The sequence below is a fragment of the Zophobas morio genome, unplaced genomic scaffold (assembly GCF_036711695.1).
Source record: "Zophobas morio isolate AGI-343-1 ecotype UQ-CSIRO unplaced genomic scaffold, CSIRO_AGI_Zmor_V1 ptg000006l, whole genome shotgun sequence".
Lineage (NCBI taxonomy): Eukaryota > Metazoa > Arthropoda > Insecta > Coleoptera > Tenebrionidae > Zophobas > Zophobas morio.
The window spans coordinates 424,668-452,646 of record NW_026972111.1 but is presented as its reverse complement, the minus strand read 5'-3'; the positions used below and the strand labels follow the sequence as shown (position 1 = coordinate 452,646).

General features: G+C 31.4%; 1 protein-coding gene across 1 annotated transcript; it reads right to left on the bottom strand.

Annotated features, from left to right (window-relative positions):
- Positions 1–1,115: 1,115 nt before the first annotated feature.
- On the bottom strand, positions 1,116–27,979 carry LOC135123248 (sialin). The gene is made up of 4 exons (XM_064047742.1): positions 27,817–27,979; positions 15,669–16,272; positions 4,113–4,363; positions 1,116–1,714 (listed from the first exon to the last, which is right to left on the bottom strand). The coding sequence occupies exons 1-4, from the start codon at positions 27,845–27,847 to the stop codon at positions 1,191–1,193; spliced, it is 1,410 nt and encodes a 469-aa protein (XP_063903812.1). The 5' UTR covers positions 27,848–27,979; the 3' UTR covers positions 1,116–1,190.

Here is a 27,979-nt window from a genome sequence, read left to right as displayed (position 1 = left end):
TTGTCGTCCTTTTTCGTCCTCTTTCGTCTTTTTCGTCCTTTTTCGACCTTATTATCCTTTTTCGTTTTTTTTGGTTCTTATAATCTTTTTTCCTCCTCTTTCGTTCTCTTCCGTCCTTTTTCGTTCTTATTATCCTTTTTCGTCCCTATTATCCTTTTTCGTCCTTATTATTCTTTTTCGTCCTTTTGCGTCCTTCATCGTCTTTTTTCGTCCTTCTTCGTCCTTTTTCGATCTTATTATCCTTTTTCGCCCTTATTAGCACCATAAAATTTAACTATGACTGAAAAAAATCACAGATTTAAAGTTTACTATGGAAAACTTCCAAATTAAAAATTGCAGAAAATTTCCCACATAACCATCTGCATTTATATATTATTTTTGTCAGAAATTGTAACGAAATAATTTTTCCCGTTGTCTTTATTCATTTAAGATTCACCAAAAAAACCTTCAGATTCAAAATTTGCTGAAAATTTTCTACAGAAGAAACGTTTTGATGAATTTAAAATTATTCTCAAAAATTAATTTTCTCCATCAAAGTATAAGTTTCTTAATAAAAAAAATCCCCATTTATTTAAAACCCATCGAAAAATTGCTAGATTGAAAATTTTACGTGTCATTGTCTCCACTTGAAATTTTTTTAAATCCAAAATTCGAAATATCAAAATTTTTGGTATTTTTTGGGCCGAAATTATAACGTATTTTAAAAAGTTATCATTGTATTTTATTTATTACGTTATTTATTTATTATATCGTTTTATTTTGTTTATATTATTTATTTATTTATTTGCATATTTTGAAACGTCATCATTTTTCGATGGCTAGATTTCTTCAAGATCTGTCGAAAAAAACTCAAAATTTAAAATTGCGGAACATTTTTTATAGAACAGATATTCCATTTTTGACAATTTCAAAATTTTTCTGAGTCTATACTTACCTTTTTCTGTTGTTCTCTTCTCATTTATTTTTCTTTTTTTATTTTTCACAAGAAAAAAGTCTCCTCTGTGGACTACGTTTTTTTGTACGAAAATATTTTGTATATCTTCTGTCTTTTTTCGGAAAAAATCCGCCCCAAAATTTTATTAGAAAAAATTAATCCCCCAAAAAAACACCCACTCTTCGGTACGTCATTTTATTAAAAAAATCGATCACAATATATACAAATACACCCCCGCCCCCCGCCCCCTTCGCCCTCACGCGATGATCTCCTTCTCCTTCTTCAGCGGCTGCATCTCCTTCCCGTTGGCCTCCTCCTCCGTCGCCGAGTTCCACCTCTGCAGCTCCCCGCTGCCCAGCAGCAGATACACCGCCGCCCCGCCCGCGTACGCCCCCACCAGGATCCAGAACACGTACCGCCACTGCTCGAACGTCTGTTCCTCCTCCGTCAGGATGGCCACGATCTTCGTGGACAGCCAGCCCCCGAACGAGGAGAGCGTGTTGGCCATGCCGAAGATGGTGCCCGAGAAGTTGGGCGCGATGTCCAGGCCGTTGGAGAGGTAGCCGGCGGTGACGGCGCCGTTGAAGAACAGCGACGCCGTGAACACCACCACCGTGACGACGGGGTCCTGGCCGAGGAAGGCCTCCACTATCATGAGGAAGGCGGGCGTGAGGACGGCGAACGTGGTGAAGGCCTTGCGGGTCACGGTGGTGGAGAGGCGGCCGGAGCGGCGGAGGCGGTCGGCGAGGTAGCTGGCGATGACGGCCATGGCGTACTTGCCTGGAAGAGGAGTGGAAGGGTTAGCAATTCGGAAGCGTAGCTGCGTTTTATTTATTTTTACTTCCCGAGCATAAGCAAAGGAAGTATTGTAATCGAGTCCGTCGGCCGACTCTCTACTTTTACGTTTTCTCGATCTTTCATGACCCCTAGAAGACGAAGAAATAGGTCTCCCATTTCCGTCTGTCTGTCCGTCTGTCCGTCTGTCCGTCTGTCCGTCTGTTGTCCCGGATTTTTATTAGACAGATAATCTCCGAAAGTACTCGACCGATTGTTGTGAAATTTTGTACTTATATTAAGAATATCATGTAGATGGTAAAACGCTAACCAAAATTTGTCTAATCATCCCCACCACTAATGCGATGACGTCACTTCAAAATTGTACATAGTAAATGGGTTTTCAATTGTATAAAATAACATAGTCCTACACATGTAGTTTACAACTCCGAATCGACTTTTCACCCGAAACGTCCAGATTTTTGGAAAAAAAATCAAAATTATAAAACAACATTTTGAAATTTATTTTTAATCTGCTAACCAGAATGCTTTGAAATGTTGCAGATGTTTTAAGGCTATAAAGAGCATCATAAATTTTTAGTCAAAAAATATTTGCTTATCCCCTCCAAAAACTTGATGACGTCAGCTCGAAAGTTTGCCGAATAAATCATATCTAAAATGTACAAAATATGATGAGTCTGTACTTGTGATCTATCACTCCATTCATATTTTTTGGATTTGCATATACAGGGTGATTCAAGAAAATAAATTAAAGCGTAAATTTATTTTACTGATTTACTCAGGAACTACAAAACCGAATGCTTCGGAATCTTGAAGATGTTTTAAAATTATCATAAGCATGGTAAATTTTTGATCAAAACGTATTTGGTCGTCCCCCCTAAAAAATTTATGACGTCACCACAAAATTTTGCTGAATAAATCCTATCTAAAATGTACAAAATATGGTGAGTCTCTTCTTGTGATTTGTCATTCCATTCAAATTTTTTCGATTTGCATATACAGGGTGACTCAAAAAAATTAATGAATGCGTAAATTTATTTTATTGATTTAATCAGGAACTACAAAACCGAATGCTTTGAAATCTTGCAGATGTTTTAAGGTTATAAAGAGCATAATAAATTTTTAGTCAAAATATATTTGGTTATCTTCTACAAAAAAGTGATGACGTCAGCTCAAAAGTTTGCCGAATAAATCGTATCTAAAATGTACAAAATATGATGAGTCTGTACTTGTGATTTATCATTCCAATCATATTTTTGGATTTGCATATGCAGGGTGACTCAAAAAAATTAATGAAGGCGTGAATTTATTTTATCGATTTAATTAGGAATTACAAAACCGAATGCTTTGAAATCTTGGGAATATTTTAAAGTTATTATAAGCATGGTAAACTTTTGTTCAAAATGTATTTCTTCATCCCTCCTAAAAAAATTGATGACGTCACCCTTAAATTTTGCTGAATAAATCCTATCTAAAATGCAAAAAATATGATGAGTTTGTACTTGTGATTTATCATTCCATTCATATTTTTTAGATTTTCTTAAGAGGTGGTTCAAAAAAATTAATGAAGTCAATTTATTTTATTGATTAAATTAAAGGCAACACTTATTATTAGTATTACACCCCAACCAACCCAATTTGGTAGACACAAAATTTGTTAAAGGAAAAACTCGGTTGAAACATAAGGGTAGCACGCTTATTTACATCGACTTTAACATTACAGACCTGCATTTGTTTTATGCGATCACTTGGTTCCGCGAATGTGAAATAGACATGTTTATAATCAACCAATTGTGAATTTCACCGTCAAGAATTAAAATAAAACCCAATGTTTTATATAATAAGCGGAAGTCGAAGCCCTAAAACCGATGGTCGTTTTGTTTACAGTTTCTCTGTTTGACTCTCACGTATGCTGTTACGCCTGTCATCTTAAATTAAGAATGTTTATACATAAACGATTTTCAGTTGCCGTATACGTGAGTAAATTGTTTCGTTATTTTATTGATTATAAAAAATCAATATTCAAAACGACCCAATTCATTTTCCCGAAAATTTGGGAATACAATAATTTTATTCTTAGTATTACACTACATCTATCTCAACTGATATATGTGTCCTTGCAAAAATGTTGACGTCATCGCAATTTTTTTTAAATTCCCACTACAAAAATGTAATGAGAAAAAAACACAATAGCCATGCAGTCGTCAAGTTTCCGACAGCGAGGGAAGTACTGTCTAAACTCTTTAGACCAATTTTTTGCTTTTCGTAAAGGAAAGGTTCAAGACCGTTGGAGCGGCCTTTTATCAAAAAACTGATTTGCTGAGTAAGGAATAAAAACCGTAAACAACGATAGTGTGTTTATTGTAACGGACTTTGTACCTACCGAGATAGGGTAAGCTGGACAATACCCCATTCTTCTTGATGTTGAAGTGTAGCACGTGGTCCATGTAGGAAGGTAGCTGGTTGACGACCGTAAAGTAACAAAAAACCGAGCAGCCGTGGGTTATTATAATGGCCCATACGGGTCCTGACGTCAGGATTTTCAACCAAGGGACGTGGCTGGGTTTAACGCCCTTGCCGCCAGACCCTTCGGCGATTTTAGTTTCGATTTCGATTTTTTCCTCGATGGAGATTCTGGAAAAGAGAAAAACTAAGTTGTAGTGTGCTACTAAAAACAATACGTTTTTTTTTTTTTAATTATTATCTATAGATAGTTGGAACACCCTGTGTGTTTGCTGATGTGATTTAATAATTTTCTATTTATTGCACTTCAAATAAACATTTCCGACAATTAAGAGAGTAATGGTCAAGTCATAAACACATTTATGAGGCAAAAGGTTAAGATATCATTGCTGAACATCCGTGAAATTAGTAAAAAGATTAATGGCCTCATAACCTAAAATGATGCAATTTTGCAAGCTCGTTAAATTATGACATTGAGTGAATAAACTTCAATTAGATTTTTTAGGGCCACCCAGAGATAGAGGTGTTGACCTAATAATGGTGGCACTGGCGTTTGTGCGTTGTAATTGTGGCTTTGTATTTTTAATAAAACTGATAACGATAACCAAACGGGACAAAGTACGAAAAAACGAAAAATTGAAAAATCAAAAGATTAAAAAATTGAAAATCCCCATAAAATATCGAAAAATTGAAAACTCAAAAATTGAAAAATTTGAAAAATCAAATATAAGTTTTACAAATAAAAAAAATGAAAAATCTAAAACCGACAGGACGAAGAAAAATCGAGAAATGTAAAATTTCTAAATTGGAAGAACTCAAAAATAGGGGAGCAAAAACCTAAAATTAAAAAAAATTAATAAAACAAAATATCGAAAAACTGAAGAATTGAAAAAATTGACAACCGAAACGTTGAAAAATCAAAAAATAAAAAAAAACATGAAAAAATCGTGCAATCGACAAATGGAAACATAGAGAAATTGAAACAACCCAAAATAGAAAAATTATGTAGAAACTGAAAAATGAAAAATTAAAAAAAATCAATATCTCGAAAAATTGAAATTCGAAAAATTAAAAAAAACGACAATTAAAAAAAATCGAGAAATTGAAAAATTCTCAAACTGAATTTTTGAAAATTGGAAAATCGAAAAATCAAACACGAATAAAGCGAGAAGATCGAAAATTGAAAAAATTGAAACATTTGAAATTAAAAAAAAAAAATGAAAAAATCGGAAAACTGGAAAACCGAAAATTCGGGATCTAGTCAAAAATTGAAAAATTTAAAAAGATCGAGCAATAGAAGCATCAAATTGAAAAATCGAAAATTAAAAAAATAAAAAATTTCCATACTGAATTCTCGAAAATAGGAAAATCGCAATATCGAAACACGAAACGAATGAGTAAATCGATAATTTAAAAAGTGAAATATTTACAGTCAAAAAACTGGAAAATCAAAAATTCGGAATCGAGAAATCAAAACTCTGAAAAACTGAAAAATTTAAAACCGATACGTTGAAAAATCGACAAATAAAAAAAAACAAAAAAGATCGAGGAATCGAAAAATCGAGAAATTGAAATGGCCCAAAATTGAAAAATTGAAAAATCGAAAAAACGGGAAATTGAATAATCGAAAAAACGGGAAATTGAATAAACGAAAAACCGGGAAATCGCGATAAAAATTGAAAAATAAAAAGTATGAAAAAGTAAAAAAATTTGAAAACCGAAAAAATGAAATCTGAAAAATCGAAAGATCGAGCAATCGAAACAATTTAAAAAATTGAAAAACTGAATTCTCGAAAATTGGAAAATCAAAAATATCGAAACTCGAAAAGTCCCAGAAAATCGAAAATTCAGGATCGAGAAATCAAAAAATTGGAAAACTCAAAAATTGAAAAATCAAATATCGTAAGTTTTAAAAATTAAAAAATTGAAAAATCTAGAACCGAGAGGATGAAGAAAAATCGAGAAATCGACACATCAAAAAATTAAGAAATGTAAAATTTAAAAATTGGAAGAACTCAAAAATAGGGGACCAAAAACCTACAATTAAGAAAAAATAAACAATACAAAATATCGAAAATCAATAACTCGAAAAATTGAAATTCGGAAAATTAAAAAAAGTCGAAAATTAAAAAAAATCGAGAAATTGAAACATTCTCAAACTGAATTATCGAAAATTGGAAAATCGAAACATCAAACACGAATAAAGCGAGAAGATCGAAAATTGAAAAAATTGAAACATTTGAAATTAAAAAAAAATAATAAAAAAATCGAAAAACTGGAAAACCCAAAAATTCGGGATCTAGAAATCAAAAAATTGAAAAACTGAAAATTGAAAAATTTAAAAACAGAAACGTTAAAAAATCCAAAAATCGATGCATCTGAATTTCGATAAATCCAGGAATTGCACCATTTGAAAGATCGTGAGATCGAGAACTGGAAACATAAAACAGCCCAAAATTCAAAAGTTAAAAACTCAAAAATTAAAAAAAAATTAAAATCAAATGGAAAAATGGAAAAACTGAAAATGGATAAAAATTGAAAAATTAAAAAACCAAAAATTTAAAAAATCTAAAAATTGAAAAATCGAGAAAACGAAATCAGAAAAATCAAAAGATCGAGCAATAGAAGCATTAAATTGAAAAATCTAAAATTAAAAAATTGAAAATTTTCCAAACTGAATTCTCGAAAAAAGGAAAATCGCAATATCGAAACACGAAACGAATCAGCAAATCTAAAATTTAAAAAGTGAAACATTTACAATACTTAAAAAAAAGAAAATAATCGAAAAACTGGAAAATCGAAAATTCGGGATCGAGAAATCAAAAAACTGAAAAACTGCAAAATTTAAAAACCGATACATTGAAAAATCGAAAAATAAAAAAAAAACAAAAAAGATCGAGGAATCGAAAAATCGAGAAATTGAAATGGCCGAAAATTGAAAAATTGAAAAATCGGGAACTTGAATAATCGAAAAATAGGCGCACTAATAAATCTTAATAAAATGAGAATCTGAAGGACGAAAAGATCGTGAAAAACAGAAGGAGGAACATCGAGAGATTGAAACAGTCGAAAATTGAAAAATTACAAACTGAAAATTGCCAAATTTTAAAAAATCGATAAATCGAAAAATGGAAAATCGAAAAATAGGGAAATCGCGATAAAAATTGAAACATAAAAAGTATGAAAAAGTCAAAAAATTGGAAAACCGAGAAAACGAAATCAGAAAAATCGAAAGATCGAGCAATCGAAACAACTTAAAAAGTAGAAAAACTGAAAAATTCCGAAACTGAATTCTCGAAAATTGGAAAATCAAAAATATCGAAACTCGAAAAGATCGAGAAAATCGAAAATTCAGGATCGAGAAATCAAAAAATTGAAAAACTCAAAAATAGAAAAAATTAAATATTTATCGAAAAATTGAAAAATCAAATATTATAAGTTTTAAAAATTAAAAAATTGAAAAATCTAAAACCGAGAGGATGAAGAAAATTCGAGAAACCGAGACATCAAAAAAAGTAAGAAATAGGAGACCAAAAATCTAGAATTAAAAAAATTTAATAAAACAAAATACCGAAAAACTGAAAAATTGAAAAATTTTAAAAAATCGGTCACTCGTAAAATTGAAAATCGAAAAATCGGAAAATCAAAACATTAAAAAAAACAAAAACTTAAAAAATCGAAAAACTGCAAAACCTAAAAAAAACGAAATCCGAAAAATCGAAATATCGAGCCATCGAAAAATTTAAATATTGAAAAATCTACAATTCAAAAAATAGAAAAATTAAAAACTCCAGAAATTGAAAAATTCTCAAACTGAATTCTTGAAAATTGGAAAATTGAAAAATCGATACACGAATAAAGCGGGAAAATCGAAAATTGAAAAACTGGAAAACCGAAAATTTGGGATCGAGAAATCAAAACATTGAAAAACTAGAAATTGAAAAACTTAAAAACCGAAATGTTAAAAAATAAAAAAAAAAAATGAAATGGCCTAAAATTGAAAAAATGAAAAACCAAAACATCGGGAAATTGAACAATCGAAAAATCGACGCATCTAGATTTCGATAAATCCAGAAATTGCAGTATGAAAAAGATCGTGAGATGGAGAACTGGAAACTCGAAAAATTGAAACAGCCCAAAATCGCAACATTATAAACTCAGAAACTAAACAAAAAAAAAATCTATAAATGGAAAAATCGAAAAACAGAATATGAAAAAAAAATTGGGAATTAAAACGTCGATAAAAATTAAAAAATTACGAAAAAAAAACAAAAAATTAAAAAATCGAAAAATTGTAAAACCGGAAAAACAAAATCCGAAAAATCAAAAGATCGACCAAAAAATTGAAAAATCGACAATTCAAAAATTGAAAGATTCCCATACTGAATTTTCGAAATTAGGAAAATCGAAATATCGAAAGACTAAACGAATGAGAAAATCGAAAATTTAAAAAGTGAAACATTTACAATAAAAAAAAAAATAATCGAAAAACTGGAAAATCGAAAATTCGGGATCGAGAAATCGAAAAATTGAAAAACTGAAAAATTTAAAAGCAACACGTCGAAAAATCGAAAAATGAAAAAAAAAACATAAAAAGATCGAGGAAACGAAAAATCGAGAAATTGAAATAGCCCAAAGTTGAAAAATTGAAAATTGAAAAATCGGGAAATCGCGATAAAAATTGAAAAATAAAAAGTATGAAAAAGTCAAAAAATTTGAAAAACGTAAAAACGAAATCTGAAAAATCGAAAGATCGAGCAATCGAAACAATTTAAAAAAATGAAAAACTGAAAAATTCTGAAACTGAATTCTCGAAAATTGGAAAATCATAAATATCGAAACACGAAAAGATCGAGAAAATCGAAAATTCCGGATCGAGAAACCAAAAAATTGGAAAACTCAAAAATTGAAAAATCTAAAACCGAGAGGATGAAGAAAAATCGAGACATCATAAAGAAAAAATGTAAAATTTAAAAATTGGAAGAACTCAAAAATGGGGAAACAAAAACCTAAAATTAAAAAACTTTAATAAAACAAAATATCGAAAAATTGAAGAATGGAAAGACTGAGAAATCGAATCATCAAAAAATCAAAAAATTTAAAAATTAGAGATCGAGAGATAAAAAAATTGAAAATCTGAAAAATTGAAAAAATTAAAAACCGAAACGTTGAAAGATCAAAAAATAAAAAAAACATAAAAAGATCGTGAAATCGAGAAATGGAAGCAGCCCAAAATCGAAAAATTATGAACTCAAAAACTGACAAAAAATTAAAATCAATAAATGGAAAAACTGAAAATCGAAAAATCGGAAAATCAAAACATCGATAAAAATTGAGAAATTAAAAAAAAACAAAAATTTAAAAAATCGAAAAATTGAAAAACAGAAAAAACAACATCCGAAAATTCGAAAGATCGAGCAATAGAAACATCAAAAAATCGAAAATCTAGAATTCAAAAAATAGAAAAACTGAAAAATCCAGAAATAGAATTGTCGAAAATTGGAAAATCAAAATTGGATTCCAAAAATCAAAAAATTGAAAAACTGAAAAATTTAAAAACCGACACGTTGAAAAATCGAGAAATAAAAAAAAACATACAAGGATTGAGAAATTGAAATCGCCTAAAATTGAAAAATTGAAAAATAGGAAGAAGAACTCAAAAATAGGGGACCAAAAATCTAAAATTAAAAAAAATTAATAAAATAAAATATCGAAAAACTGAAGAATTGAAAGATTGAAAAATTGAGAAATCGAATCATCAAAATATTTAAAAATAAAAAATTCGCGATCGAGAAATAAAAAAATTTAAAATCTGAAAATTAAAAAAATTAAAAACAAACGTTGAAAAATAAAAAAATTAAAAAAAACATGAAAAGATCGTGAAAGCCAGAAATGGAAACATCGAGAAATTGAAACAGCTCAAAATAGAAAAATTATGTATGTATAAACGGATAAATTCAAAAAATTTTTAAAAAATCGATTAACTCGAAAAATTGAAAATCGAAAAATCGGAAAACCAAAATTTAAAAAATTTAAATATTGAAAAATGTACATTTGTACAATTCAAAAAATAGAAAAATTAAAAAATCCAGAAATTGAAAAATTCTCTATATGAATTCTTGAAAATTGGAAAATCGAAAAATCGAAACACGAATAAAGCGAGAAAATCGAAAATTGAAAAACTGAAACATCTGAAATTAAAAAAAAAATGGAAAAATATTTTTCTATTTTTTGGAAAACCGAAAATTGAAAAATTTAGAAACCGAAACGTTAAAAAATCAAAAAACAAGAGAAGAACATGAAAACAACGAAAAATCGAAAAATTGAAATGGCCTAAAATCGAAAAAATGAAAAACCGAAAAATTATAATTTCAAAAATTGAAAAAAAAAATGAAATCAATAAATCGAAAAATGGAAAAACTGAAAATCGGAAAATGGGGAAATCAAAAGGTCGATAAAAATTGAAAAATTACAAAAAAACAAAAATTTAAAAAATCGAAAAATTGAAAACCCGGAAAAACGAAATCCGACAAATCCATAGATCGAGCAATGGAAACATCAAAGAATTGAAAAATCGAAAATTGAAAAATTGAGAAATTCCCAAACTGAATTCTCGAAAATAGGAAAATCGAAAAATCGAAACACGAAACGAATGAGAAAATCCAAAAATTTAAAAATTTAACCTCATTTACAATAAAAAAAGAATATAATCGAAAAACTGGAAAATTGAAAATCTGAAAAATTTAAATACCAACACGTTGAAAAATCGAAAAATCGACGCACTAATAATAATCTTGATAAATTGAGAAACTGAAGCATGAGAAGTAGGAACATCGAGAAATTGAAACAGTCCAAAATTGGAAAATTATAAACTGAAAAATTGCCAAATTATAAAAAATCGAAAAATCGGGAAATCGAAGCAACGAAATTTCGATGAAAATTGAGAAAATAAAAATTTAAAAAATCGAGCAACAGAAACATCAAAAAATTGAATAATCTACAATTTAAAAAATAGAAAGATTCACAAATAGAATTCTGGAAAATTGGAAAATCGAAACACGAAAAGATCGAGAAAATCAAACATTTAAAAATTGAAACACTTAAAAAATGAAAAATTGAAAAACTAGAAGATCGAAAATTTGGAATCGAGAAATCAAAAAAATGCAAAACTGAAAAATTTAAAAATTTAAAAACCGAAAAATTGAAAAATCAAAAATCATGAATTTTAAAAATAAAAAAAATGAAGAATCTAAATAAATAAATTAAATAAATAAATAAATAGTTTATTGATCATCCAACGGGCAAATCGCCCACATAGGACATAATAATAACTAATAGTAAACTTAACCCAAATTTTTTCAATATAATGCTAATTTAACGCCAGCAATAAACTAAAACCGAGAAGATGAAGAAAGATCGAGAAATCGAAACATTAAAAAAAATGTAAAATTTTGAAATTAGAAAAAGAACTGAGAAAAATAGAGAACGAAAAATCTAAAATTTAAAAACTTTAAAAAATCAAAATATCGAAAAATTGAGAAATCGAAATATCCAAAAATAAAAAAAAAACAAAAAATCGCAATAGTGAAATATCCCAAAATGATATATCGAAAAATTGTCGTATAAATGCAAAAATTGAAGAATTCCAAAATTAAAATATTGGAAAATTGAAAAATCGAGAAAACGAAAAGTAGAAAAACTGAAAGTGTTAAAATTGAAAAATTGGAAAAATAAAAAAATTAAAAAATCGAGAAGTTGAGAAATCGCATATCGAAAAGTCGAAATATTGAGAAATTGGGAAAATAAAAAAATCGATGAATCGAAAAATCGACAAATTAAAAAATCCCAAACTGAAATTGAAAAATTGGGAAATTGAAAAATCAAAAATTCAAAGAATTGAAACATCGAGAGATCGAAACACAAATACGAAATTGAAAAATTGAGAAGTCGAAAAATCGAGAAAATAAAATAGCCCAAAATCGAAAAATTGAACCATTTTAGAAATTTAAAAACCGAAAAATTTAAAAATAGAAAAATCAAACATTTCAAAAATCAAAAATTTTAAAAATTAAAACTGAAAATTCGAAAAATCGAAAGATCGAGAAATCGAATCAAAATCGAAAAACCTAAAAATTAAAATATCCAAACATTGAAGCATCGAAGCCAACTAGTACATACAATTTAAGGAACAGAAATCCAGCTCTTTAGCAATAAACCAGGGAGTGGTCCAAGGTTCAGTCTTGGGGCCTCTACTGTTCGTGATATTTATCGACGATTTCTCAGAATCGGTGACTTCAAATACGGTTTTAGACGCAGATGATACCACGTTAATAAATAAAATCTCACTCGGTCGTACCGCGGATGTTGCTACACGTGTTGGATCCGAAGCCTTGGACTGGTTTACCGCAAATGAATTTTGTTTAAATACCGACAAAAGAGTAGGTGTTGTATTCACATTATCAAAACAAGAGTATCCTCCTAATCATGATTCAACGACTTACATAAGTATGTCCTCAATCTTTGCGACTAAAAAAGTCGCAAAATGGTACTAACTATTATGGAATAAAATTTTATAATAAACTGTGTCCAAATAGAAGAACTTAGAGAAAACTGTCTATCTTTAAGAAAAAATTAAAGAGTTTGTTATCAAATAGGGCATATTATGCATATGAAGAGTTTATCAGTGATGTAAATGTAATATACTCGTATATTAGTAATATTGTACATTTTAATTATGTACACTTCTACCCTTCTGCATATTTAATGCTATAACCTTATAATTGACTTGTACCAAACATACTGTGTATTTTTATGTACAAATGATTTAAAATAAATAAATAAAAAAATTGAAAAATCGAAAAATCAAACATCAAAAAATTGAAAAATTTAAAATTTAGAAAATCGAAATTTTTGAAAAATCGCTAACTAAAATATGGAAATACTAAGAAATCTAAAAATTGAAAAATTCCAAAATGGAACACTGAAATATCAAGAAATCGAAAGGCCGAAAAATCGAAAAATCAATGAATTGAAAAACTAAAAAATTGAGAAATCGAGAAATCGAACCTCGAAAAGTTGAAAAATCGAGAAATAGGAAAATCGAAAAATTGAGAAATCGAAAATCGGAACATTGAAATCTTGATAAATCGAGAAATTGAAAAACTACAAAACTGAAAAATTAAAAAATCTAAAACCAAGAAGTCGAAAAATCGAAAGATCAAGAATTCGAAAAATTGAAAAAACTAAAATTTAAAAAATCAAAATTTTGAAAAAACGCAAAATCGTAATATCAAAATAAATATTGTTAAATCTTAAATTCGAAAATATGAAAAATTCCGAAACTGGAACACAAAATATTGAGAAATCGAAAAGCCGAAAAATCGAACATTTAAAAAAATCGTAAGATTGAATGATCGAAAAACAGGAAAATCGAAAAACTGATGAATTGAAAAACTGAAAATTAAAAAAAAAATTTAGACAATCGAAGCATCGAAATCTCGATTAATCGAGAAAAGAAAAAATTGAAAAATTGAAAAACTGAAAAATATAAAAACCGAAAAACCGAAAAATAGAAAAACAAAAAAAAAACATGAAAATATGCACCTAAATCTCGATAAATTGAAAAATCGAAAATTGAAAAAATGAAAACTTTAAAAACCGAAAAACTGAAAGATCGAAAAATAAAATATTTTAGAAATCGAAAAATTGAAAAATATAAAACCGAAAAATCGAAAAAAAATCGAAAGAATAATTAATAAACTCAATAATTAAAAAACTGAAATTTTGCAAAATCGCAAAACTGAGATATCGAAATACTGATATATTCATAAATTGAAAAATCGAAAAATTGAAAAATTCCAAAACTGGAACATTGAAATATCAAGAAATCGAAAAGCCGAAAAATCGAGAAACAAACTGAAAAATCGAAAAATTAGAGAATTGAAAACCTGAAGAATCGAGAAATCAAGAAGTGGAGAAATCGAACACCGAAAACTCAAGAAATCGAAAAATGGGAAAACTGAAAAATGGAGACATCGAAAATCGTTAATGGAGAAATCTAAAAAATAAAAAATCGTAAAATGGGAACACTGAGGAGAAGTCGAAAAATCAAAAAAATCTTAAATTTATAAAATCAAAATTTTGAAAAATTGTAAAATTGAAATATCGAAATATTGTTAAATCTAAAACCGAAAAATTGAAAAATTACAAAACTGGAACATTGAAACATTGAGAAATCGAAAAACTGAAAAATTGAAAATTTAAAAAATCGTAAGATTGATTGAAAAGTCGAAATATCGAGAATTGGGAAAATCAAAAAATCGGGAAATCCAAGCATCGAAAAATTGAGAAATCTAAAGCTTAAAAATTGGAAAAATTGACAAATAGAAAAATCGAAAAACTGAAAAATCGAGAAATCGAAAAATTTTAAATTTAAAAATTAAAATACCGAAAAACTGAAGAATCGAAAGAAGGAAAAATTAAGGAATCGAGATATTAAAAAATCAAAAAATCTAAAAATTTAAAATCGAAATATTAAAAAGTTCCAAAATTGAAATATCGAAAAATCGTATAAAAAGAAAATTCGAAAAATTGAAGAATTCTAAAACTATAACATTGAAAAATTGAGAAATCGAGAAATCGTAAATTCGAAAAACCGAAAATTTAAAAATCGACAATCGAAAAATAAAAAACCTGATAAGATTGAAAAATTGGAAAAGTCGAAAAATTGAAGAATTGAAAAATCGAGAAATGCAGAAATTGAGAAATTGAACATGGAAAAGTCGAAATATAGAAAAATGGGGAAAGTCAAAAAATCGATTAATGGAGAAATACGAAGAATCGAAAACTTGGGAACGCAAAAAAATGAAAAACTGAAACAGAGAATGGTCGAAATATGAAAAGATTGAAAAACTGAGAAGTCGAAAACTCGAAACATCGGGATCTCGATAAATTGAAAAATTATACAACTGAAAAATAAAAAATCGAACAATTGAAAGATTTAAAAACCGAAAAATTCTAAATCGAAAAATCAAACATTTCAAAAGTCAAAAAATTGAAAAATAAAAAGGGGAGGTTTTTATCGAAAGATCGAGAAATCGAAACATCAAAAAACTGAGAAATCTAAAACTTGAGAAAATGGACAAATAGAAAAATCGAAGAACTGAAAAATCGTGAAATCACAAAATCTAGAACTTAAAAAATTAAAATAACGAAAAATCTAAATTTAAAAATTCCAAAAATAAAACATCAAAAAACTGAGTAATCGAAAACTGAAAAATCGAAAAATTGATATACAATTTTGATTTTTTTCCAAATCTTGATGTCTGAAACACGGCTTCATAAATCACAAGTTAGGTCTAAGTTACTTTTTGACATTTAAATATCAATTATTCGCCAAAATTGTACATGACATTTCAATGTTAAACAGAGAGTAGAAATCCCATCAAATAACGTTTACTTAACCCATAATCCTCACCTTGGATGCTGCGCCGGCGAATCATACACCAAGAAGAACCACCCCACCGACCACACCAGCCCCACCGCCCCCGTCACGTAGAACACGCTCGCCCACCCCACCGCCGAGATCAGCAGCCCGCACACGGGCATCGTGAGCGCCGCCCCCAGCGAGCTGGCCATCATGTTGGCGATGAACTTGGACCGCTCCATGGGCGGAACCCACTTCGCCGCCATGGGCAAGATCGCCGGCCAGGTGGCCCCCAGGAAGAACCCCAGCAGCGCCCGCAGCACCAGCACCACGTAGTAGTTGGCGTAGCAGGCGGCGGGCGTCAGCACCGTGAGCACGCTGGCCACCAGCATGCCGCCCCCGAAGACGCGGCGCGCGCCCACCACCTCGGCCAGGCGGCCGCCGGGGAGCTCGGTCAGCACGTAGCCCCAGAAGAAGCTCCCCAGGATGTCGTTCTTCTGGTGCTCGGTCCAGTCGAAGGTGTCCGAGGTGTTTGTGTCGTTTTCTCTTCGGACCATGGCGACGACGGCGATGGTCAGGTTGACGCGGAGCATGTAGTTGAACATGAAGCCGAGAATGACCATGATGTTGAGGATTCGGCTGCATGTGAGGAAGTCTGGAAAGAGAAGTAAAAACTAACTTGAAGATATATTTTAAATATCATGAAATATTTTAAGAGAATTTTTTCGAAAAATCCGGATGTTTACGACAAAAAATAAAGGACGATTCATAAACTACAGATATAGAAGTACTCGTAAATTGTATTATAAAATGTAAATAGGATTTTTTTTGCAAAATTCTGACAAATTTTAGTTATGTATATCTAAAATTTCACAGCAATCAGTCTAGTAGCTTTGGGAAGTAGGTATATGTCCGACGGAAAGTAAGTCCTACTTTTTCAATTACTAGAAGTTATGAAACGTCGAGAAAACATGAAATTGGCTGTTTTCCGGATGGATAACCTATTTAAGCAAGTACATAACAAGTCTCTGGGAGGGCGGGGCTAGGGCCTGCTACAATAAGACCGATTTTAGCCAATGACATACCCTCTAAGAAAAGAGAGGGAGGGTGGACGGGGTTAGTACCTTCTAAAATAAGATCGATTTTGGCAAATGACATACCCTCTAAGAAAAGAAAGGGTGGGTGGGCGGGGTTAATAGCTGGTAAGATAAGAGTGATAATGAGATATCTTCTAAAAAAAGAGAGGGCGGGTAGCTGCTAAGATAAAACTAATTTTGGCAAATGGCATACCCTCTAAGAAAAGAAGGGCGGGTGGGCGGGGCTAGTACCTGCTAAGATAAAACTGATTTTGGCAAATCACATATCCTCTAAGAAAAGAGTGGGTGGGCGGGTGGGCCTATTAACTGATAAGATACGACTGATTTTGGCAAATGAGATACTCTTTAAGAAAAGAGAGGGTGGGTGGGTGGGGCTAGTACCTGCTAAGATAAGACTGATTTTGGCAAATCACATACCTTGTAAGAAAAGAGCGGGTAGGTGGGTGGGGCTAGTACCTGGTAAGATAAGACCGAATTTATCAAATGACGTATCCTCTAAGAAATTTAATTAAATTATTATAAGAAGAGACACTAGAGGCTCCAAAGCCCTTTCAAATTCTTTCCAAATAGAAACCTCTATAGAACCTCCAGATTGTTTGAAATTTTTCCAGAAAAAGAAAAAACGGGGTCCCAAAATTAAATCAAAAACAGGTCAGGTCAGAATTTACCAAAAATAGAACACCAAAATCCCCCAAAATTGTTTTAAATAATTTACCAGAAAAATCTCTATGGGCTCTCAAAATAATACACCAAGGAAGAAAAACGGAGTTGTGTTAAAGGAACCAAGTGCGTTATAAATCTAGAGCGAAAAGAAGAAAGTGAACAGTTTTTTGTGAGATAGAAGACTTTTCTGCTTTCGAATGTGGAAGTTTAAATATGAATGATCTAGAAGAAGTAGTCATTAAGTGAATGAACAAGAAGAACAAAAGTGAGTCGTATTAGAGGAGCAAATAGTGTGCTGGGAATCTAGAATGAAAAAAAATTGAAGAGTTTCTTGAGAGAGAGAGAGAATTATAAGCCAAAGCGAAGAATAAGAAGAACAAAACAGAGTTCTCTTAAAGGAGTCAAAAGTGTATTATAGATCTAGAGCGAAAACAAGAAATTGAAAAGTTTAAGAGTTTCTTATGAGACAGAAGAGTTTCTTTGGAACTTTCTAGAATAAATAGCCACTCAAAATGAAGACGCAAAGGAAGTGCTAGAAATCTAGAGCGAGAAGAAGAAATTTAAGTGTGTGTTGTGATAGAAAAGATTTCCTTTGAATGCTAAAGATTTAAAATGAACGTTCAAGAAGAACTAGTCACGCAGGAATTCGAATCCAAGATAAACAAGAAGAACAAATTGGAGAAAGAATGTGCTAGAATTTAGGGTGAAAAAAAAATTGCAGAGTTTCTTGCGAGAGAAGAATTTCTTTGGAATGTTGAAGTTTTAGTATGACCTTTCAAGACGAAGCAGTTACACTAGTAAGTAGTATCCAAAGTGAAGAACAAGAGCTGTGTTAGAGGACCAAAGAGTGTGCTAGAAATCTAGAGTAAAAAGAAGAAATTGAAGAGTTTATTGAGAGAAAGAAGAGCTTCTTTGGGGTTTCAATATGGGCGTTCTTGAACTAGTTACGAAATAATTATAAGTCAAAGCTAAGAACAACATGAAAAAAACGGAGTTTTGTAGAAGAGTCAAGAGTGTATTATAGATTTAGAGCGAAAAGAAGAAATTGAAAAGTTTACGAGAAGAGTTTCTTTGGAATGTTGCAGTACTAATACAGTATAACCTCTATAATCCGAACTCACGATTATCCGAACAGAGGCTAGTTGAAGTCGATATCTCTCGAATCCGAATTTAGTTAAATTTAAGAAAAGGTACTAGCCCCGCCCACCCACCCTTTATTTTCTTAGAAGAGTGGGTCATCTTCCAAAATCAGTCTTATTTTAACAAGTACTAGCCCCGCCCACCCACCCTTATTTTCTTAGAGAGTAGATCATTTGCCAAAATCAGTCTTATCATAGCGAGGACTACTAGATTTTTCAGTTTTTCGATTTTTCAACTTTCGAATTTTTCAATTTCGGGCTTTTTAAATTTTCAATTTTTTGATCTGTCTTTCGAATTTTGATTTTTCTGGGCAACTGAAAAAACTTTCGATTTTTTAGTTTTACAATTGTGGCAGTTTTCCGATTTCTCAATTATTTGATTTTTAAAAACATCGAGAAAATAGATGTATATTTTTTTAAATTTTCGATTTTTGATTTTTTTGTCACCGAGTTTTTGGAAAGGAGTAAAAAGTAATTTTGATCAGCGACTGCCGTGTTCACCGTGACTTTAAAACATCTGAAAATTTTGTTTCTAATTTTCAATTTTTGGATTTTTCGATTTTTAAAATTTCGGTTCGAATAAATTTGTAATCGAAAAATGACAAATCGTGAAAAGGAAAACATTTAACTTGAGAACTTGAAAGATTAAAAATCAAAAAATTCCAAAATTGTAAAGCTAAAACTTGAAAAATCAAAAGATTGGAATTGCAAAATTTTCAAAAAAATTATCAAATGAAATATTCAAAAGTTGAAAAATCTAAAAATTAAAAAAACAATGAAAACAGGAATTTCGAATTCGATTTTATAAGATTTGTTTTTTTTTTCAATTTTTTGATATTTTAGTTTTTGATTTTCCAATTATACAGTTGTACAATTTTCCGATTTCTCATTTATCTGACTTTTCAATTTGTCATTTTTTTATTTTTTTATTTTTAGCAAGTACTAGCCCCACCCACCCAGCCTTTATTTTCTTAGAAGAGTGGGTCATCTGCCAAAATCAGTCTTATTTTAACAAGTAGTAGCCCCGCCCACCCACCCTTATTTTCTTAGAGGATATGTCATCTGCCAAAATCAGTCTCATCTTAATAAGTACTAGCCCCGCCCACCCACCCTTATTTTCTTAGAGGATCTGTCATTTGCAAAAATCAGTCTCATACTTGCCAACATAAGACTGATTTTGGCAGATGACCTACTCTTCCAAGAAAATACAGGGTGGGTGGGCGGGGATAGTAACTTTCCTTAGAAGAGTAGGTCATTTGCCAAAATGAGTGTTATTTTGGCAAATACTAGCCTGGCCCACCCGCCTTTAATTCTCTTAGAGGGTAGGCTATTTGGCAAGTACTACCACAATGTAAAATTTCATTTTTGAAAAAGTTATCTAAAAATTCTGAATAGAGATATATATATCCCCACGTGCTGATTCCAAAAATATAGCATGTTTATGATACCGAGCAATATTTTCGGAAAATTCGGTGTAAAATTCGGATTTTTTTTAATTTTTGGAAATTGCGATATTTCAATGGACGATTCTGGAAAAACGGTTTAAGTTATTGAAGAAATGAAGCCAGAAGTGACTTCTGTGGCCCAAAACCTACATGGAAGTATTTAGTTAAATTTTGAAAATCATCGAGAATTATACTGTATAAACTTTCTAAAAAAAAGCCACTAAGTAGTTTTAAAGCGTAGCCAAAATGAAGGAGCAAAGAATGTGCTGGAAATCTAGAGCGAGAAGAAGAAATAGAAGCGTTTCTTGTGAGACAGAAGAGCTTTTTCGAGTGTCGAACTTTTAATATGAACGTTCTAGAATCTAGAAGAAGTAGTCACTAAGGAATTTTTAAATGTAGCCAAAATGAAGAGACGAGTTGTGTTAAAGAGACAAAGAGTGTGAAGGAAATTTAGAATGAAAAGAAGAAATTGAAGAGCTTCTTGCGAGAAAGAAGAGCTGCTTTGGATTGGTGAAGTTTTAGTATGAGCATTTAAGAAAGAGTCACATAATAACTAGAATCCAAAATGAAGAACAAGAAGAACAAAATGGAGTTGCATTAGAGGAGTAAAAAGTGTGCTGGGAATCTAGAATAAAAAAAAATGAAGAGTTTCTTGAGAGAGGGAAGAGCTTTTTGAATGTTGGGTTCCGAAAATGAGCATTCTAGAAGTCGTCAGGAGATAATTATAAGCTAAAGCGAAGAACAAGAAGAACAAAACAGAGTTTTGTTAGAGGAGTCAAGAGTGTATCATAGATCTAGAGCGAGAAGAAGAAATTGAAGAATTTGTTGTGAGAGAGATGCAGCAGATTTAAAGTGAAGGTTCAAGAAGAACTAGTCACGTAAGAATTAGAATCCAAAGTAGACAACAAGAAGAACAAAATGGAGCTGTGTTAGAGGAACAAAGAGTGTGCTGTGGATATAGAGTGAAGACAAAAAATTGAAGAGCTTTTTTGAAAGAGAGAAAAGTTTCTTTGGAACGTTGAGGTCTGAAAACGGAACTGTGTTAAAGGAGTCAACAGCGGGTTATAAATCAGAAGGCAAAGGAAGAAATTGAAGCGTTTCTTGTTAAAGAGAAGAACTTTTTCGAATGTTGAACTTTTAATATTCGGTTCTAGAAGAAGTAGTCACTAAGGAATTTTGAAACTTAGCCAAAATGAAGAAGAACAGACAAGAGTTGTGTTAGGGGGGCAAAGAATGTGCTGCAAATCTAGAGTGAAAAGAAGAAATTGAAGATCTTCTTGAGAAGAGAAGAACTTGTATGGAATGTTGAAGTTCGAATATGAAGGTTCTAGAAGGAATCACGAGGTAAACCAAAACGAAGAATAGAACGAAGTTGTGTTTGAGGAGTCAAGAGCGAATTATAAATCTAGAGTGAAAAGAAGAAATTGAAGCGTTTCTTGTGAAAGAGAAGAGCCGTTTCGAATGCTGAAGTTTTGTATATGAACGTTCTAGAAGAAGTAGTCACTTTGGAATTTTAAAACGTAGCCAAAATGAAGAAATTGAAGAGCTTTTTGGGTTGGTGAAGTTTTAATATGAGCGTTTAAGAAGAAGTTGTCACGTAGTAACTGGAATCCAAAATGAAGAACAAGAAGAACAAAAGTGAGTCGTATTAGAGGAGCAAATAGTGTGCTGAGAATCTAGAATGAAAAAAAATTGAAGAGTTTCTTGAGAGAGAGAGAGAGAGAGAATTATAAGCCAAAGCGAAGAATAAGAAGAACAAAACAGAGTTCTCTTAAAGGAGTCAAAAGTGTATTATAGATCTAGAGCGGAAACAAGAAATTGAAAAGTTTAAGAGTTTCTTATGAGAGAGAAGAGTTTCTTTGGAACTTTCTAGAAAAAATAGCCACTTAAAATGAAGACGCAAAGGAAGTGCTAGAAATCTGGAGCGAGAAGAAGAAATTGAAGAGTTTGTTGTGAGAGAAAAAAATAAACGTTCAAGAAGAACTAGTCACGCAGGAATTCGAATCCAAGATAAATAACAAGAAGAATAAATTGGAGAAAGAATGTGCTAGAATCTAGAGCGAAAAAAAAATTGCAGAATTTCTTGCGAGAGAAGAATTTCTTTGGAATGTTGAAGTTTTAGTATGACCTTCCAAGACGAAGTAGTTACACTAGTAAGTAGTATCCAAAGTGAAGAACAAGAGCTGTGTTAGAGGACCAAAGAGTGTGCTAAAAATCTAAAGCAAAAAGAAGAAATTGAAGAGTTTATTGAGAGAAAGAAGAGCTTCTTTGGGGTCTCAATATGGGCGTTCTTGACAAATAATTATAAGTCAAAGCTAAGAACAAGATGAAAAAAACGGAGTTTTGTAGAAGAGTCAAGAGTGTATTATAGATTTAGAGCGGAAAGAAGAAATTGAAAAGTTTACGAGAAGAGTTTCTTTGGAATGTTGCAGTACTAATACAGTATAACCTGTATAATCCGAACTCACGATTATCCGAACATCCAGTAATCCGAACAGCGGCTAGTTGAAGTCGATATCTCTTTAATCCGAATTTAGTTAAATTTATGAAAAGATACTAGCCCCGCCCACCCACCCGTTATTTTCTTAGAAGAATGGGTCATCTTCCAAAATCAGTCTTATTTTAACAAGTACTAGCCCCGCCCACCCACCCTTATTTTCTTAGAGAGTAGATCATTTGCCAAAATCAGTCTTATCGTAGCGAGGACTACTAGATTTTTCAGTTTTTCGATTTTTCAACTTTCGAATTTTTCATTTTCTCGTTTTTTATATTTTCAATTTTTTGATCTGCTCTTCGATTTTTGATTTTTCTGGGCAACTGAAAAACACTTTCGGTTTTTTAGTTTTACAGTTGTGGCAGTTTTCCGATTTCTCAATTATTTGATTTTTAAAAACATCGAGAAAATAGATGTATATTTTTTTTAATTTTCGATTTTTGATTTTTTTGTCACCGAGTTTGTGGAAAGGAGTAAAAAGTAATTTTGATCGGCGATTGCCATGTTCACCGTGACTTTAAAACATCTGAAAATTTTGTTTCTAATTTTCAATTTTTGGATTTTTCGAATTTTAAAATTTCAGTTCGAATAAATTTGTTCTTTTAGTAAAAAATCGAAAAATGACAAATCGTGAAAAGGAAAAAATTTAACTTCAGAACTTGAAAAATTAAAAATCAAAAAATTCCAAAATTGTAAAGTTAAAACTTGAAAAATCAAAAGATTGGAATTGCAAAATTGTCAAAAAAATTATCAAAAGTTGAAAAATCTAAAAATGAAAAAAACAATGAAAACAGGAATTTCGAATTCGATTTTATAAGATTTTTTTTTTCAATTTTTTGATATTTTAGTTTTTGATTTTCCAATTATACAGTTGTACAATTTTCCAATTTCTCATTTATCTGATTTTTCAATTTGTCATTTTTTTATTTTTTTATTTTTAACAAGTACTAGCCCCGCCCACCGACCCTTATTTTCTTAGAGGATATGTCATTTGCAAAAATCAGTCTCATACTTGCCAAGATAAGACTGATTTTGGCAGATGACCTACTGTTCCAAGAAACTAAGGGTGGGTGGGCGGGGCTAGTACATTTTCTTAGAAGAGTAGGCCATTTGTCAAAATGAGTCTTATTTTGGCAAATACTAGCCTGGCCCACCCGCCTTTTATTTTCTTAAAGGGTAGGTTATTTGGAAAGTACTACCACAATGTAAAATTTCATTTTTGAAAAAGTTGTCTAAGAGTGGATTCTAGATCTAGAGCGAGAAGAAGAAATTGGAGAGTTTGTTGTGGGAGAGAAGATTTCCTTGGAAAATTGAAGATTTAAAATGAACATTCAAGAAGAACTAGTCACGTAGGAATTCGAATCCAAAGTGAACAAGAAGAAGAACAAAATGGAGCTGTGCTAGAGGAGCAAAGAGTGTGCTATAGATCTAGAGTGAAGAGAAAAAGTTGAAGAGTTTCTTGAGAGTGAGAAGAGCTTTTTGGAATGTTGAGTTCCGAAAATGAGCGTTCTAGAAGTCGTCATGAGATAATTATAGATCTAGAGCGAAAAGAAGAAATTGAAGAGTTTATGAGTTTCTTATGAGAGAGAAGAGTTTCTTTGGAATTTTGTAGTTTTAATATGAACCTTTTAGAAAAAATATCCACTAAGTATTTTTATAGTATAGGCAAAATGAAGGCGCAAAGAATGTGCTAGAAATCTAGAGCGAGAAGAAGAAATCGAAGAGTTTGTTGTGTGGGAGAAGATTTCCTTTGAATGTTGAAGATTTAAAATGAAAGTTAAGAAGATCTAGTCACGCAGGAATTCGAATCCAAATCCAAAAATTAAAAAAATAAGAACAAAAGTAACAGAACGGAATTGTTTTAAAGGAGTCAATAGTGGGTGAAAATCAGCGGCGGAAAGAAGAAATAGAAGCTTTTCTTGTGATAGAGAAGAGCTTTTTCGAATGTTGGAATTTTAATATGAACGTTCTAGAAGAAGTAGTCATTAAGTAATTTTAAAGAGTAGCCAAAATGAAGAAAAGAGTTGTGTTAAGAGGGGCAAAGACTGTGCTGGAAATCTAGAATGAAACGAAGAAATTGAAGAGCTTCTTGCGAGAGAGAAGAGGTTCTTTAAATTGGTGAAGTTTTAATATGAGCGTTTAAGAAGAAGTAGTCACGCAGTAACTAGAATGAAGAACAAGAACAAGAACAAGAAGAACAAAACTGAGTTGTATTAGAGGTGCAAAAAGTTTTTGGGAATCTAGAATGAAAAAAAATTGAAGAGTTTCTTGAGATAGAAGAGTTTTTGGAATGTTGAGTTCCGAAAATGAGCGTTCTATAAGTCGTCCTGAGATAATTATAAACCAAAGCGAAGAACAAGAAGAACAAAACAGAGTTCTGCTAGAGGAGTCAAGAGTTTATTATAGATCTAGAGCGAAAAGAAGAAATTGAAGGGTGTAAGAGTTTCTTATGAGAGAGAAGCGTTTCTTTAGAATGTTGAGTTCCGAAAATGAGAGTTGTGTTAGAGGGGCAAAGAATGTGCTACAAATCTAGAGTAAAAAGAAGAAATTGAAGAGTTTCTTGAGTGAGAGAGAAGAACTTTTTCGAATGTTGTGGTCCGAAAATGAACGTTGTGTTATAGGGGTTAAGAGTCTTATAACTCCAGAGTGAAAAGAAGAAATTGAAGAGTTTTTTGTAAGAAAGAAGAGATTTTCGAATGCTGAAGTTTTAATATGACCGTTCTAGAAATAGTCTTAGGAATAATAGTAGGAATTAAAATTCAAAATAAAGAACAAGAAGGACAAACTTGAGTTGTGTTAGATGAGCAAAGAAAAAATTGTTTGAAAGGTACCTTAAGGTGACGAGATTTAGCTAGAAGCGTACGAAGAGGAGTTTTAGTGCGAAAAGGAAGAAAAGATAAAAACAAAATTACACAAATTGATCTAGAGCGTTTAAAAAGCAGAAATTTTAATACGTTCTTAAACATCGCGATAAAACGTATTCAGATCACTTATCTCCGCAATTACGTTTAATAGCCCGATAAAAGATAAACCACTGAAGAACCCACAAAAAAGTGCACTCACTATGACTTTACAAAAAAAACTAATTTAAAAACTGATGTGATAAGGAATCACCAAAAGATAAAAACGACCATTAATAATACGCATTATCTGAACTATGTCCGACATGTCGTACCTTTGTAAAGTCGGCTTAATGTGACCTTTCGCAATTACAAAATCGTGGTTATTGGGTAACGGAATAATAATTCCATGCAAATTACAAACAACTGAACTGCATTTAAAAATGCTAATTGTTGGATTACCGACCTTCGAAATTTTTCGACCGCATAACAAGTACTAAACTCGTGACAATACTCATTTCTAGCTAAAATTATCACTCAGTTTTAAAAATTTTCGGGTTTGAAATCAACGCGACAAAAATAGATGGGAGTATTTTGAGAAATTTTGTACTGCGTAAATGCAGCTTTTGTCTAATTAATTTTTTCGAGAAACAATTACACTGAGGCGATAATTGGAGAAATTAACGCAAAAAAGGAGCCGGCAACAATAGCTGGAAAGAGTTCAGTTCAAAGAATAGGAAAGCGGCAAACACACGGTGGGAATGTCCCAGCTGCTCTTAATCACACAACACAACACTGCAGAATCCCAGTGTTTTTTCCTGATAACCGAGTTCTGATAAAATAAGTATGAAAACAAATAAAGAAATAATAACCCCATAGTTTTAATTCTGGGAATACTCTTTTTATTTCACTTATTATATCAACAAAATTTTTCCCAATGGTTATTTTTAAGAGGAGTGTCCAGCTGAAAAGATAACAGAGTCAGGAGGTTAAATTACAAAGCTAATTAATTCTAAGTTTTAAAATTTTTGAGTTTCGACCTGGGTGGAAAAGTGGTCTAAACAGGTCAGGTGTTTTGCAACACTACCTCCAAAGTAATAACGTAACTCTTGTGAAACGAAATAAATGTCAATTATTTTATGGCAAAGACCTTATTTTTTGAGATTAATAAAATTTTATTATCGTATTAAGCACAATACAGGAGTGTAAATCTAAGCAAACTTGTTCTTGTAGGATGCTGAAGGATTAAAATTATACCTAGTCTCAATTCTTTTTAATTCTATTGCCTACATGAACTATCTACACAAACAAAGTCGTTGGTAATCCGCCTTCTGTTTATTGGTGCTTCATTTGTCAAATTGACAAATGTTGGGGTTAAACAGTCTTGCCAACCCGACGATATTTGCTTTTTTAAGGAAATTCTGCATTTAATAAAACTCATAAAATGGAAATTAATCGAAAATCTGCTTCAAATTAGTTCGTTACACAAGGTTGTAATTAATGGTAGATAAATGGTCAGAGTTTTCTAACGGGTTGTTATTATTGTGGTCCGTCTGTCTCTAGAACACCACTTTTTACCACACTTGTCATTAACAAACTGGATATGTTTATACAGGGTGTTACAACAATTTCTTCTTGATTGTTCATACTTAATTTTAAAATTAAAATCAAATGTATTATTGTGTTCAAAAGTTACATTTTTGGTGGTCACATGAAACCTTTTAAAATATTGTGGAAAAGTCAAGCATGATTTACTCAGGTATTGTGCCACAGCAACGACAATAGTTTTAGTTCCACGAACTGCGAGTTGAAAGCTTTAAAAGTGACAGTTGTCACAGAAAGGTGCTTTATTGTACCTTCAAAGAATACACAAAGAGTATATTATTTAATGCCAACAAGTTTGAGCTTTTGGATACATCTTTGTGTAGTAAATTTTATTTGTTTTAGGTCAAAAACACTATTTATTGGTATTTTCAAAATCTTTTTTATAATTTAGAAAGGCATTTATTGTGTTACATAACTTAATTATAATTTTAACATGAGTAATTTTCTGTCATAAAATAAACAACAATATTGACAATAAAAATAAAAAGCTCAACTAGTTTCACAGTATAACACAATTACATGTTTTTCAGATACTCAAAAACAACAATCACACAAAGCAAAAAAAATAAATTACAGTCCGCACGTACTCAATTACACACTCTAACGACTTTTTTTAAAATCAGACTTAAGTCAAGGCTGCGCTGCACACCCACCGCCAAAAATAACCCCGGCGAGAAGACCCGGAAATAACATCGTCCCACAGCTCTCCTATAACGAAAATTATTGCACTTAAGTCGCTTAAATCACTTAAGCAACCCAAGAAAACAGCTAAAATAAAACCGGCTCCTCCGTTGCGACACGAAAATCCCCGTTATATCACGCCCAAGACGCGCTATTTTCGCCCAAAAAAGGAGAGTACGCGATTTTCACCCTCCCTCCGGCGGCCATCGCCACAGAAACAAAAAAAGGCACTCACCTGACCATTTTCGCGTCTTCGCCGAAGCCATCTCACTAAATACTGTCAGTTTTTTTTTTTTTTTGTAAGAAAATATAAAAATGTTCTGTCACTCAGTCACGTTTTTGTTTTGTTCGCGCTCGCCGGGTGTAGAGTTGTCGCACACGTGTGGTAACGACGGCTT

Excerpts from the sequence above, each read along its gene's own strand:
- LOC135123248 (XM_064047742.1), bottom strand. The coding sequence starts at position 27,847 with ATGGCTTCGGCGAAGACGCGAAAATGGTCAG. Across the intron at positions 16,273-27,816 it reads GAAGACGCGAAAATGGTCAG|ACTTCCTCACATGCAGCCGA; the intron begins GTGAGTGCCTTT and ends TTCTCTTTCCAG. Across the intron at positions 4,364-15,668 it reads TCGCCGGCGCAGCATCCAAG|AATCTCCATCGAGGAAAAAA; the intron begins GTGAGGATTATG and ends TCTCTTTTCCAG.